The 16,042-nt window shown below is 38.0% G+C and overlaps 1 protein-coding gene across 5 annotated transcripts in view; it reads right to left on the bottom strand.

The window, feature by feature from the left end:
• Nucleotides 1-16,042, bottom strand: part of PAX5 (paired box 5) — a 149,329-nt gene that overhangs the window by 46,835 nt on the left and 86,452 nt on the right. For 3 of the 5 annotated variants that reach the window (XM_072155075.1, XM_072155095.1, XM_072155085.1), the window contains exons 7-8: nt 9,804-9,914; nt 611-740 (exon numbers count right to left, since the gene is read on the bottom strand). In XM_072155075.1, coding sequence (XP_072011176.1) covers nt 611-740; nt 9,804-9,914 — 241 coding nt within the window. The remainder of the gene's footprint in view (nt 1-610; nt 741-9,803; nt 9,915-16,042) is intronic. The other 2 variants (XM_072155099.1, XM_072155105.1) reach the window with 1 other exon arrangement.

Below are 16,042 nucleotides of genomic sequence, written 5' to 3'. Positions count from 1 at the left end.
TTACTGTGGACTATCTTGTCAGTATAACTACACTCTGGAAATTGCTACTGCTATTCTTTCTCTAAATAAACCAAATTGCCTCTTCATTCCCAAAGCTACAACATATAACATTTTTCATGGGTAAGAAACTGAACATGCCAAAAGAATATGGCAAATATGGTATCATATTTTGAAAGGGATTTCACAGATAAAATATTGGTAACCAATTCACATGTTAGGTCATCAATGTCAGATAAGTCTGGGGCCTACATTAGTTACCCTATAAATCAGCTGCCTCTGATCCCAGAATAAACAGAGTCAAAAGTACTATACAGTTCCATTTGTTGTATTATGACCAGTCCCCAGAATTTCTGCCACACACCCAATTGAGTGAACCACACCTGGAATCAGCTTTTAAAAGCGCGTCATGAGTGTTCTGCCCCACTGATCTGATATTAATTACTCAATAAATATCATTAAGCTGGAAGACTTATGTACTGTATCACCTGGCCCATCTATCTTAATTCACCCTACGCTAAATGACCTAGTAAAGTTGACTTTATGGTTGTCATAGTCATTTACTTAGGTATCGAATGAAAGGCTATCATAATCAGCTGGACTTTTGAATTACCTGTTACAATAGGGTATGATTGGGGCCCAGGAACAGTTCCTCCTAAATCCCCTGAAGGTGGACTTGTTAGACTGGATTTCATTTCATCCAATCCACCAGTTAGAGATGTCATGGTAGAATAATCTGTTGTCTAAAAAACAAAAAGAAAGAGGAACTTAGTGAAACACAAAATGAGAGAAAACTAACAGAAAGTCATCAACCTATTCATACAAAGAAAGTTATTAATTATATAAAGATCTGGTTTGGTAAATATTCACATAGCTCAAATATGTTACTGCCATTCAGTTCATTTCATTTGAATGAAGTTGTTTGGATGGTAAGTATAAATTTGAGCAAGGCTCGAAATTTAACAGAAGCATATGTTTCTGCAACAAATCTGTTGTCTGAAGTTACTCTGATGCTACACAAATAAGTGGAGAGTAAAAGCTTAAATTATAGTACTAAGCAGCTTTCCAATCCTCTAGTCGTAGCACCCATTTAAGTAGGTTTCCTGTGCCAGCTTTACGATGAGTTTAGGAGCTTTTGGTAACTCAGATTTATCATTGTGAGTTTAACAGCTTGATAAAAGTGGCTTATGAGGTCTGTATTGGATATGAGACTTTTGTTGAAAAGTCACAGAATTTAGTGCAACCCAGTATTTCCTATGCCAGAAGGAAACTGGAGTGAATTTGTGCCTAAATTTGCTACTTTTTGAAGACACACTTCATCTGTCTACCACAGCTGGATTCACTTGATAAATCTGGTGTAAGTAGGCTAAGTGAAAAGTAGAATAGATTGGCAAAAGTTGCAAAAAAGTCCCAGATTTTTGCAATTGACAATTGTATGACAGAAAACTGGTGTATATAATAATGTTATATAATTTTATAATGTTATTTAAAAATAACTATGCTTAACAAGTGAAGAAATCAAGCACATTTCTATTGTCTTGTTTCAATTCAGTCAGAGACAAAGACCACATGGCACAATTGAATACAATACTAGAGAATGGAGTCATGTCTATGGAAGGTGTGAATCACAAATTAGATGCAGAGAGGAGAAACAGAAGTTCCCACTGGGAGGTACAACAAAATGTACAGCAACTAAAATACTGACTGCCAATCTCAAATTAATTTAATTCAATTATACATTTTTAATAATATAAGAATCGAATACACACGAGTGCCTGCCTTAGCCTCAGGTTTCCCTAGCCAGTTTTACTATTAAACACCAAATCCGTTCAAAGGTTAATACTATACGAAATGGTCCAGAGCAAATGAATATTACAATATGAAAATATCCCACACATACATATTTCTATAGAAAATAATCAATGACATTTTACTGAAACGATAAGACACATAAGGAAAGGCTTGTAAGATATTATAAATAGTGCATTGTACCTATCCAGTTTGCAATACCACATTATTATTTTTTTTAATAGTAGCGTATACACTTGAGTACAAGCCAAGTTTTTCAACAGTAGGCTTATACTGGAGTATATTAAAAAAAAAAAAAAACTTAGTACTATGGTGCTTTCCGAAGCTAATCTTCCTTTCAGCTTCCAGTGCAATAGTGTGGTCAGAAATGTGTCCATGCACTCTGCCCACGCACACTATGATGCAGTGGTGTTGTTGCCTGATGACATCATAGTGTATGCATGGGCATAGCACATGGACCGGTCTCTACCCGTGCTGTTACACAGGAGGCCAAGAGGGTAGAGGAGCTGCAGGGAGCACTGGAGGTGAGTAATACGTTTTTATTTTTATATTATGAGGGTAATTGCAGGGCATTTCATTACTGGGGTAGGCTGCTGGACATTTAATGAATGAGGGGAGGCTACTGGACATTTAATTAGTGGGGTAGCTTGCTGGGCATTTCATTATCGGAGGGGACTGCAGGGAATTTCATTACTGGGGGAGGCTTCTGGGCATTTCACTAGTGAGGGAAGGCTACTGGACATTTCATTAGGGAAGGAAGGATGCTGGGCATATCATTAGTGAGGGGAGGATGCTGGGCATTTCATTATTGGGGGAGGATGCTAAGCATTTCATTAGTGAGGGAGGCTGTGACCAATGCATTTCCCACCCTTGGTTTTTACTCAAATACATTTTCTCCGTTTTTTGGGGTTTAAATTAGCGACCTTGGATCATATTCTGGTTGGCCTATATTCTAGTATATACAGTCGAGACATCAATATCTGCCGAGTGGGGGTGGGTGATACCTGGTCCCAATATCTGACCTGGGACTTCTAGTTCCCACACAGAACGGTTGCCCAGAGGGCTCACTTCTTATTGGAAGCCAGTTGTCACCCACCCACCCCCATTGATCAGATGATTGTGGGCTGTGTATATACATGCTTGACAATACCAGTTATTACAGGATAAATATTTTAAAAAAATTAATTCCAACTTTTTACAATTACCGGGAAAGCACAAGAATACATAGCTAATATCTTCTACAGACAACCAACATGATTGGTGTATAACTATATTCCACTTTTCTACATCTAGATAACAGAATATCCCTATTAGCCAATGAAAAACATTTGCCAGCTTTATCAGATAAAACTTGATGAGATGAAGATGAAGCAATAAGCACCAACTGTATGACACTTTGCAGAGATCCTTGTTCTAGGGGTTTGGTGGATGGGGACTTCAGATATGTTGTAAAAATGACAAGCAATAACTCTAAACATATAGAATATCATTTGACCTTTTTAAACATTATACCTATATTACTTTTTATGGATTACAATGTATTTGTATAGCATTTCCATATTATATAGAGAGCGAATTCATAACCATACCTTATAAGCATGTATTCATTCACTGCCAGGTCATTGTGTTTCACTATTTAACCTATGATTATGTTGAAGAACATAGGCCATGATGATAATTCAAGCCAATGAGAGTCTTTAATCCCACTTACGCTATTGCTGTTGATGTTACTATTCCTTGTCTATTTGAAAACATGGCATCCTTATGTTACAGCAGAGCCACCATGTTCACAAAGGTTTTTTTTTTTTGCCGTTAGTCAAAGTAACCTCAGATTACTATGAAAATCCAACTAGTACAATCAGACCTCATAACTCAAAAGGGGATTGAAAATAAAACCCACTGAAATTGCCTCAAAATATACCTGCTCTAGCTCCTATTCTTCTAATATTATACATATAAATAGCTGTATTTCCATCCTCCTTTTGTTTCTCATTTGTGTTTAATATCTGCATGTAAATGTCTGAAAATAGCATCTGTAATTGAGGATTATGAAGTATAGCCAGCTCCTGACAGGCTGCTAAGGAAGATGGATTATCCTCATTTTTCTGTAAATTTTGTCAATTTTGGAATTCATAAGCTATCAACACTGATCAAAATGTTACTGCACAGCTGTGTCAAAAAAGGGAGAGAGAGAGGGAAGCGAAAGTGGTGACGTTCGCTCCCTTGTTCACTGAGAAGATTGGTTCTCCTTTCTACTTAAATACCAGCCCTCCCTTTCACCCACCCACCTTTCCCTGCTTGTTTAATGCATTACAAACTGGATGGGAATCATTCCCAGCGACTTGTTATTTACCTAAAAAAAGCAAATAAATAAAATATATAAAGAAATTGAAAAGAACGCAAATACTCTGCTGTGCCTATTCAGATCACAAAGTATAATTTATTACATTTTCTCCCCTCTTTATTTATTCCTAAGTAGTAAACACAATTTCTATTCAGGGGGTTTATTATGTTCAACTCCTACCAGACAATCACTGCACACTAGAGGCAATTGTTTAGACTCTTCCTCTCAATTTTCCCATTACTGGGAGTAAGTACTGTTGGGACTCTTTAATAGCCCGACTGCAGCCCATATCAATAACAGATGAGGTTTAATCGTCCAACACAAAAATTATTTAGGCTCAGAAAGGACATTCAATGTCATTTGCATAATGGCATTGCTATCCCGCGCACCTAACCCGTCGTGCATAAACAAGGCCCAGGGACCATAAATAATAATAAATCATGACGTCCCTGCGTCTCTGGCTGTAATAGGAGCCACTCTTCGTTGAAATTATTTCACTAGAAAATGGGCACTGTAATTTTTAAGACATGTGGCATGCCACAAGGCAGTAAATCTCTAGCAAGCACACACATATACGATGAAAAGACAGTCCTGTGAGCACAAAGCTGTGTGAATGAGAGATGGAAAATATTTGCATTTGCAGTTTAAATTGGCTTCCGTGAATCAGGGCACAGGAAAGAAAAAAATAGAAAAGGAATTGACAAAAGTGGTGTGCGTTTGATGGTGTTATGATGTGACATTTGCCTAGCTAAAGGATTCATGGCAAGTCTTTTAATTTGCAAATGCAATAAACAAAAAGGAAAATTACGGATACAAAAATTCACAGAGGGGCATTTTGCTGCATTATTATTAAGTAGGATTAAAGCAAGAAAAATGGTTTCTTAAAGAATTTAGGATTAGAAGTCTTTACTGGCCCATGGCTAACACATTTCAATGGCATTAAAAATACCATGCTAACGTTTGATATAAAATGGATTTTCTATCAAAATCTTTTTGCCCTTTTTGCAAAAAAGTAACAATCCCTGGGGATAGCTCAGTGTAGGGAGATTTACTGAAGAATGATTGAATTACTTTATCAATCTTTTTTATAGGATGACCCACTGATGTAATAGGTAAATGAGCTAAAAGCTAGTGTCCACTTTGTCTACAGTGCCCCCACTGAGGAAAGTGAGTATCACATGAAGCAAAATGAAATTATTGGCTGTCCTTGTAATGCACAGACATGGTAGATATATATATATATATATACACTCACCGGCCACTTTATTAGGTACACCTGTCCAACTGCTGGTTAACAGTTAATTTCTAATCAGCCAATCACATGGCGGCAACTCAGTGCATTTAGGCATGTAGACATGGTCAAGACAATCTCCTGTAGTTCAAACCGAGCATCAGTATGGGGAAGAAAGGTGATTTGAGTGCCTTTGAACGTGGCCTGGTTGTTGGTGCCAGAAGGGCTGGTCTGAGTATTTCAGAAACTGCTGATCTACTGGGATTTTCACGCACAACCATCTCTAGGGTTTACAGAGAATGGTCCAAAAAAGAAAAAAACATCCAGTGAGCGGCAGTTCTGTGGGCGGAAATGCCTTGTTGATGCCAGAGGTCAGAGGAGAATGGGCAGACTGGTTCGAGCTGATAGAAAGGCAACAGTGACTCAAATCGCCATCCGTTACAACCAAGGTAAGCAGAAGAGCATCTCTGAACGCACGGTACGTCGAACTTTGAGGCAGATGGGCTACAGCAGCAGAAGACCACAACGGGTGCCACTCCTTTCAGCTAAGAACAGGAAACTGAGGCTATAATTTGCACAAGCTCATCGAAATTGGACAGTGGAAGATTGGAAAAACATTGCCTGGTCTGATGAGTCTCGATTTCTGCTGCGACATTCGGATGGTAGGGTCAGAATTTGGCGTCAACAACATGAAAGCATGGATCAATCCTGCCTTGTATCAACGGTTCAGGCTGGTGGTGGTGGTGTCATGGTGTGGGGAATATTTTCTTGGCACTCTTTGGGCCCCTTGGTACCAATTGAGCATCGTTGCAACGCCACAGCCTACCTGAGTATTGTTGCTGACCATGTCCATCCCTTTATGACCACAATGTACCCAACATCTGATGGCTACTTTCAGCAGGATAATGCGCCATGTCATAAAGATGGAATCATCTCAGACTGGTTTCTTGAACATGACAATGAGTTCACTGTACTCAAATGGCCTCCACAGTCACCAGATCTCAATCCAATAGAGCATCTTTGGGATGTGGTGGAACGGGAGATTCGCATCATGGATGTGCAGCCGACAAATCTGCGGCAACTGTGTGATGCCATCATGTCAATATGGACCAAAATCTCTGAGGAATGCTTCCAGCACCTTGTTGAATCTATGCCACAAAGAATTGAGGCAGTTCTAAAGGCCAAAGGGGGTTCAACCCGTTACTAGCATGGTGTACCTTATAAAGTGGCCGGTGAGTGTATATATGTATATAACAGAGTTTTAGAACTATTTAAGCATCCCATCTTATATCAGTCATTCAACAAAGCTATGACCGGTCAATTACAAGTGACACATTACCCTGAACCCCTGAAATCTTATTTTTCTGATGCTGTATTTAGGCAAATGTCATTAAGGAGCTTCTTATAACCATGTGAGGTCTTTACCATCCGCCTGTTCCCCTTTACTAGGTATTGATTCAGGCTAACTCTTAAATGTGTATTCCCACAAAAAATACTCAAGTTAACAAAATAACACATGCTCTAATTCACTGTTATTAACAAAAATACAGCATTTCACAGATATAAGTCCAACATGTCTCTATCAGTTCTGGTGTACACAATTTCAGTCGCCCCTGGATACGACCCTAAATCTTCTGCAGCCATCTTCAGCAGCCATCTTCTCTGAGGCTTCACAGACCTTTTCTCTCTCTGCTCCCTCTGCAAGGGCCCCTCCCCTTGAATTCCAAGACAGAGCTCTCACTGATACACAGACACTATGTACACAGCATGAGGAGAACGACAAGCTACAGACAGATAAGTTCTTTATCTGGGGAGTGGAGGCTCATCAGATCTGATAGTATGTGTAGCAAGAGCTGGAGAGTGTCAATGTGTGTAATATGCATCTCATGGATCTCATCATCTCCCATCTCTGATCTGTCTCATCTCTCTTTCTATGTGTCAGATACTAGTGAATGTTCAGAAGGTAAATGAAAGTGTATATAAACCTGAACCCTGATAATCTAACCACATTGTCAGCTCATAGCACTAGATGGATCATAATGGGGCTTATTTACTAAGGGTCTGCACGACACCCTTTCATCTGACTTACCAACATTTTTGGGTTTTGCATGGCTGTGACAGGTATTTAACAGGGGTATGCACTGGCATTGTGTTGCGCGTTCGGATTTTGACGCAGCTGTGCTGGGTTTCATGCGAAAATTGGGAGGCATGCTGTCAGACGATCTGACTGATTCAGACTAAGCATGGGATTTAACTTTCAAATCATGTCACAAGACAATGCACTTACATGCACCACAAAGAAGAAGGTGAACTCTGTCGGACCTGAGCGGGGAAGCGACACATGCAGGATATCAGGGGCACAATCTTAATGAAACGCAGCAGAGTGCATTCTTGTTGGACAATGCAGTTTCAGGGAACTTTATGGGACAGGTAAGTAAATGTGCCCCAATGTGTCTGCTTAAAGAGTTGCTGCACACACACTGAAATTTTACACTGACCATCACTGAGTGATAGGAGCTAAAACAGCAATAGAACTGAGTATAATTGTTAAGTAAAAGGTTTAAAATGATCTTTATTGTGTTAAGATTATTAGGGGATTTAAATTTGAGAATTTTCTTTCATGGGCAAACCCCTTTAAGGAAAATATCAGATTCTCAGATTTTTCTCTTTTGGCTATTGAGTACTATTTTCCACCGACAGGGAAATATTACTCTCTGGCTTTTCCTTAGAAGTATACTGAAATTACAACTTAAAACCTGTGTCAAAAGTTCTTTTTTTATATCAAGCACAATGTGCAAGCAAAATAAGATTATTAATTTTTTTCACAAGCAATTATATGAAGAGAATTGTGAATACTTGAATTAAACAACTTCAACAGGTTAGATCTGCAGTCTGGTAAACATAAAAAAACAGCTAAAAAATATATCACTTTTTAAAAATGGATTCTGAATGCTCATAATGAGATTCTCATAAAGCTGTGGTTCCCCTTCTTACGATCTTCGTTATAAGAATCAGTATCATTCCAGAAAACACACTGACCATGCTAATGATAATATTCCCATATGCTAATATTGTAATTAAGTATGGTTATTTTATATTTTAGTTTGATGCCTTAGGGAAGCAGTTTGCCAAAATACAAACATTTTGTTGCCAAAAAATTAGAAATGCTAAACCACTTGAGCTTTCCTCATGTTCAGCCCATAACGACATAATAAAAATCAAGCCTATCAGCATTGCCATAATTAAATGTAGTTATATCATTGATGGAGGTTGAAAATAGGTCCAGCAATTCCAACCTTTAGCCCTACACATCCAGAGGAAAGTCAAAGCCCTAGTAGGGAGACACAATAATGTCTAAGGGAGACACAATAAAGCCATATTGGAGTACAAATTTTCTTACTGCAAGTATAAAGTGTAGAACCAAATGACCACCATAAGTGAGGGTTTTGTAATTGTTTTTGATGGTATGAAGTCTCTCTATGTTCTCATTTTCCAATATAAGCAGTTTTGACAATTCTGGCAGTAGCTAGAATGTCAAAAGTGTAAACACACAAAAGTATTTGCACTGTGCTCAGCTCCGTATAAGGGGCTTGTTTAGTCGTTATAGGCTCTTTCATTATTTTTACATATTACACTGACCATATGGTTTTTTATATTATAGAGGTTGTGAGCAATTACAAAAAAGGTATTTTCTCTCATCCAGGAAGAACGCTCCACTTGTCCATTAGTTACGCCTGGTAATAAAATATCAGATACACCCCATTGACAAGAGTGGTGCCATTCCTGCTAAGGAGAAAATCGTAATACAGTGCAATATACATACATTGCCTGAGGCATTAAATTGTAATAAAACAAATATAAAATAAAACCAGATGTTTTAAATGAACAATAGTTCAAAATATGCTATGTACAATTTATCAAATCTCAGATTTGTATTGTTTCTTCTTTAGTTAGATCTTGAACTGCAGCCTTCCCATGGCTACCTAACCAGTGGTCTGCATAATTTATCCTCAAGAGATTTTATAAAATATTTATAAAATACATTACATTTGTTAACAATACAACCAATAACAAAGAAGGAAATACAAAAAAAATTCAATAAAATTGCCCTTGTTGCTTAAAGCAACCAATAAGAGCTCAACTTTCATTTTTATGCGGCAATAACTATAAAGTTATAATGTATAAAGTTGCATAAAGAATAATGTTGCAACGATTCTATCATATGCTCTTGACCTGAATACTAAATGACTAAATAACCTCACTTAACAAAATAATAGCAATCTTAATAGCATCCTAAATATAAGAAAAAACCCACTAGAAAGGTACATTTACATTTCGATGCAACACAAAAATTCCAAATCTGAACAAGTAAGGATACAGTAAGTACCCTCCCAGCTCACTTGTAAGAGTATGTGGACTTACCGAGGTTCGGCTGTTGGGCTCATGATGAAGAGCTAGTCGAAAATCGCGCCACTGAGCTGTCGAGCCGCCAGAAAACTCAACCTGTTCCAAACGAGGGAGCCAACGGACCTGCTGAAACCATAAGGTAATGTTCAGAACCAGATCACCCCACTGTGATCGTGTTCTGATCGTGTTCTTATTCATTTTTTTATGGGAAATCCTACACCGAAACATTTCATTTTGTGTTTTTTGTTACCAGAGATCACATTAACATTTTTCTAACAAATTGAGTCATGTTGTGGTATACATGAAGCTTAATACTAAACATATTCAAACTTAAAGAAGCGCTCCGAGTCATAGTTTTGTCATTTGATCAGGAATCAGACTCTGCAACTGACACAGAATTGTATGTGTGGATAGGAAGTTAGTTTCTCTATTCATTTCTGTGATGAATATAGGAATGGACTTCTTGTCCATAAATAAGGTGCAGCACCAGTTGGAGAATATGGCTGTTGGTTACATGAGAAAAGATTACACCGCCTAGAGTGCTTCAAAAGTGTTGCATTGTATTGTAAGTTTAAATAAATATATAATTTTAAACTCACTATGCATGATTATTATTGCATGTAGCTCTGCATAATAATATCAAAGGGTCAACAGTGACTTTTAGGCTTCTTTTGACTAATAATACATTTCATATTTTGTCAGTAATAGGGCTCACCAATAAATTCATATGTACATAAAATAAGCAACACATCGAGTAAATGCATTAGGACCAGAAATACTGACTTCTTTAAAGTCAGTTCCATGGCATACCTAATATTAGGAAAATGTTCTACAATATCCAGGCACCATGCTCTGGATATTTCCCTTCTTCGTGATTTTTCTTGAGAGTTTTGCACAAATAACAAACTTTATAATGTATTTGACTCCATGAAGATCCTACACTTAGCAGGAATTATTTTAATATGGCCATAGTTTTATGAATAGGGTACACATAGTAATAGTCTTTAGGAGTGGCAAGTCATCCATGAGATCACAATCAATGAAAATCACTAAGAGACAGAGATAATCGCAGAGTATAAATGCGCCTTTAATGGGGACATAACCAGGCTAAGTGCCTAGGGCAGTATGTAAATAATGCCCTGGGTGGTTGCAGAAGGGTTCAGAATCATCGATTGAAAATTAGAGTTCAAGATGGAAATTAACCTGATGAGGGATTGTAGGGCTGGAAGTATCAGTAATATAGGAAGTATTAGTTCCTACCCTATAAACTCAACACATGAGACAGCAGCTCAAACAATAGTTTATACTTGGGGTTTCCAGTCAACAAATGTAATAGTAACACTTAGTTTGCAGTTTATCATACATTTTTGCACATACAAACAACCTCAACCTTGAACCTGGATAATGTTTAATATTTGCTGTTATACTGCAAGTTATACTGTTATACCCACTGGTTGAGCTTAATGGAACAAATGTGACCATATAAGTTGCAAATAATTCAATGTTCAGTCTTCAAAGAATGTGTATGACTTGTGTACATTTTTAGTGATGTGCTATCTAGGTATAAGCATTGTAGAATTTGAAGGCCATATTACAGTGTCCTATTTTGATCATTAGATATGCTCACAATCAAAATGTTAAAAATCTAATTAGAAATCAATTGTTATCACAAACAATGTATAATACAGCAACATAGGGAACCAGGGACTCTGACTAAAAATTAACAGGTCCTTTTTTTAAGTCTGCAGTTCATTAAGCAAGTTAGCAGGCCTGTAAGTTTTGCAATAGATTTATCTATTTTTTTTATTTATATTTAAAAAAACAGCAGGAGGCAAGTCAATATTCCTTCTTCAGTATCTCAATATCCTTACTCCAGTCTTTTCAGAAATGAAAAATATCTAATTGTTTACAGCAGCTCCTCGACCTTTTAATTTGCCTTAGAATGCATAGAATTGCAGACCAAAAAGCTTAAACCACAATCTATTAATATTTCATCTACTGTGTCTATTGAAATGCAATGCTATTCTAAATAAAGCTTAACAAATCAAATAATCCCTTCAGCTAAACAATATACATATATTACTGGAGATTGTTTCTGTGCGAGGCACGCTTTGCATACAGCAGTATCAGCTTTCAGCAATTTGTTAGCATATCTATTGGACATACTTCAGTTGTGTGTCGCTTAAGACTAGATCGCTACAGAGCCATGCCACTACTTTGCAGGTCACATTCAGCACGATTCATTTGACCTACTGTCAATACCATTTGAAAGCCATTAGAAGGTCTACAGCACATTAGCTGGTGAAACGGTCCATCTCATGACATGGAGAGAAATCTTGGATTACAAATGAGGTGTCAAAGCAAGTGTCTTCTCTTACATGACTACATTTTTGTGTGTTTCCACATAATGCTGATATTTAAATATTGGTCTGCTGGAATTCATGGCCTCTCTATATTTTTATACTACCTATCTACAACTACAAACTCTAGACTCAAGTTAATAAAATATAGACACATGTATCATAGCTGAATATATTATACGCTATTTATTTTACAGTCTTTTAAATTTATACAGTACTGGAGGCTACACAGAGGATCCCTGTGTCCACAAATAGGTTTATGAAGCTCCATATTTGGTATGTTTTCATGTTCAGTGGTATGGTATGACCTCATATACTCGTTACAAATCAGAAGACGCAATGTCACCATAGTGTAATTTATTTATTTTTTTACGTTTTGCAATTATCTAAATATCATAGTAAATAAGGTTAGAAAAAGAGATCAGTCCATCAAGTACAACTTATTAATTATAGATTATACCATGTTGATCCAGATGAAGGCCTGCAGGGCTGATGCCCATTGGCCCAAAGTAGGGAAAAATTCCTTCCCGACCCCAAATAATTCCTTCCTGGATCAACAAAAACTACTTACAAAAAGATTTATTCCCATAAGATGTGATATTATTGCTCTCCAGAAAGATGTCCAGGACATGTTCATTTTAACAACCATTATAACCTCCTTCGGCAAAGAGTTCTAAAGTCTCGGTGCTCTAACACTAAAGAATCCCTGTATATGGCAATGGTAGAACTGCCTCTCTTCTTGGCATAGCGGAGGCCTCTTGTCCTAGCCACAAGCCAATGTATAAAAAGATCTTTGGATAGATCTCTGTACGGCCCATTCAGATACTTATGCATTGTTATGCGGTCTCTCCATATTCGTCTGAATAACCCCAATCTTTACAACCTGTCAATCTTGTAAGTCCCTCATTCCCCTAATAATCTTTGTTGCTCTGCACCTGTTCCAATTCTTTTCATATACTGATGCCCAAAACTGTACACAATACTCCATGTGTGGTCTGACCAGTGATTTGTATATGGGCAAAACCTCTGGCACTGATTACTAAAATTAGGTTTATTATCCACCAATGCCCCCAAGTCATTTTCTCCTTCAGTTTTACCAAGAAATTTACCATTTTAAACATAATTATTATTTTCATTTCCTCCACCCAAATACATTTTCTTACATTTATCTACAGTAAACCTCATTAGTCATTTGTCAGCGCAATTTTCACAAAACCCTCTGTAATATTATAATATCTGCTTCTGTATTAATGTACAGATTATAGTATAACAAATATTAAAACACTACTGTTTAAACCCTCTATAAGGTAATTAATAAAAAATATTAAAAAGAAGTGGCCCCAATACTGACCCCTGTGGCATCCCACTGGTAATTTCATTCCAATCTGAGGATGTTCCATTAATGACAACCCTTTGTTTTCTCTCCTTAAGCCAATTACTTACCCAAAAACACAAATTTAATCTGCCAACTTTTTATATGGCACTCAAATGCCTTGAAAAGGTCCAGATATATAACATGTTCAGCTTCACCAAGGTCCAGTATAGAACTTACCTCCTCACAGAAGGCAATTAGATTAGTCGGACTTGACCGATCCTAAATAAACCTATGCTGATGCTGTGTTATAAAGTTATGTGAACTGAGATACGAGCATAGCATCTCTCAAATATTTTCCCCACACCTGATGTTAAACTCACAGGTGTGTAGTTTCCAAGATTACTTTTTGACTGTGTTTTAAATATTTGCACCACATTTGCTATGAACCAGTCCTGTGGAACAGAAGCTGTTCCTTTTTAAAATCTTAAAATTTTAAAAATAATGATCCTCACAGTACATAATTCATGCAGTACCCGGGGGTTTATCCCATCTGGGCCTGGAGATTTGTCTTAGCGGTTTTGAGGTGGCACCGCACGTCTTCCTGCCTTAAGCGGCAGACATTTAATGGAGGATTAACATTATTCTTCCTCATGTCATTTACAATAATTTGGTTGGAGTTACACTTACAAAATGCACCTGATCTGCCTCAGATACAAATTCAACATAAGAACAAACCTAAAGCCTAAAGAACCTACCGTATATACTCGTGTATAAGCCGAGTTTCTCAGCACAAAAAATGTGCTGAAAAACGTCCCCTCGGCTTATACACGAGTCAAAAAGTCATACATATACTTAAAAAATATTTTAAAAAATAATGAACTTATATACTCACCCTCCGGTGGCCCCGACGTGCAGCGCTGCTCCCCCAATATATCCGCGCGGGTCCTCTTCTGGCTTCCGCGCCCGTCTTCTTTCTTCTCTAACTTCGTGCTGGGCGCCGCCATGTTTTTCTCCCAGGCGGCACCTAGTATGATGTCAGCGGCGCCCAGCACGAAGTTAGAGAAGAAAGAAGACGGGCGCGGAAGCCAGAAGAGGACCCGCGCGGACATCGGGGGAGCAGCGCTGCACGTCGGGGCCACCGGAGGGTGAGTATATAAGTTGTTGTTTTTTTAATGCTGGGCAGGCTGGGCTGTGCTGTATACTACTGGGGGCAGTGCTGTATACTACTGGGGGCAAGCTGTACACTACTGGAGGCAGTGCTGTATACTACTGGGGACTGGCTGTATACTAATGGGGACTGGCTGTATACTACTGTGGGCAAGCTGTATACTACTGGGGGCAGGCTGTATACTACTGGGAGCTGGCTGTATACTACTGGGGGCAGGCTGGCTACATACTGGGGGAGGGTCTGTGACCAATGCATTTCCCACCCTCGGCTTATACTCGAGTCAATAGGTTTCCCCAGTTTTTGATGGTAAAATTAGGGGTCTCGTCTTATACTCGGTCGGCTTATACTCTAGTATATATGGTATATTGTACCTAACCTGTATATATATATGCCCCATATATATAGAAGAAAAAAGTTTTGGGTTCCAGCACACAGGAATCGGCCAAGTCTTTTGTATGTGTATACAGGCAGTCCTTCTCGAGTTACATACAAGAAAGGTTCTTTAGGTTTGTATATAAGTTGATATTGTATATATATATATTATAATTGTAACTCCAGGTTTTGTCCCTATGACTATTGGATTTTCTAAATTTTGTCTCATGGGAACAAGTATTATCAGTAAAGCTTTATTATAGGCACCTTACAGACATCCATCTGCAACTAGGGGTTGTGTGTACCCTGTGTTGTTGGATGTCCGGGACCCCCTGTATGTATATAAAGAATTGAGGTGTTCAGTTAAGACAGTACACGTATCTACTTGTAAAAAGTTGCAGGCTAGGCATATTGAATAAGAAAAATAGGTTATCTATATTAGATTGGTGGTAACCTGGTCTCACTTCCATCCTTTCCACCAGTATGATATTAAGGATTAATTTGATACAACATTTTATGCCAGAAACCCCTTATGAGAAAATGTTAGCAAACAACATCTCCTAAACCAATATACTGGAATGGAGTGGCACAGGTCTCAAAATTTGCTAAGACATTGCTGCAGACTCCCGTCCCAGCTGACGTGGGCGGTAGGCGTCAAGTTAAAGTAAGAAACTGCACTAAAACTAAACTACATCAAAACTTACCAACTTCATCAAAACTCACCACTAGCTATCATACTTAATATAATATTTACATTACAAAGTTATGGTTATTTTAAATATTCAAATTTACAACTTATTTAGGACTTCATAAAATTAGCATAGACATTCTCATTTAAGTGCAGAAGCAGCATGTGCCACATGGTACGAAATCCTTTAACCTCTCTTGAAGGGCCGAGGTCAAGGGCAGAGCTGACATGATGAATGAACAACTCTGGTCTGTTAGAGAAAAATTACTTAATCCCTAAAGACAAGCCGGTTAGACACATGCATGATGAGCAAATGTCACTGCAAGTCCACACAATCGCTGCTAGAAGATG

This window comes from Engystomops pustulosus, chromosome 1 (genome assembly GCF_040894005.1).
Source record: "Engystomops pustulosus chromosome 1, aEngPut4.maternal, whole genome shotgun sequence".
In the NCBI taxonomy this organism is placed as follows: domain Eukaryota; kingdom Metazoa; phylum Chordata; class Amphibia; order Anura; family Leptodactylidae; genus Engystomops; species Engystomops pustulosus.
The sequence above is the reverse complement of the archived record's forward strand: the minus strand, read 5'-3'. Positions and strand labels throughout refer to the sequence as shown.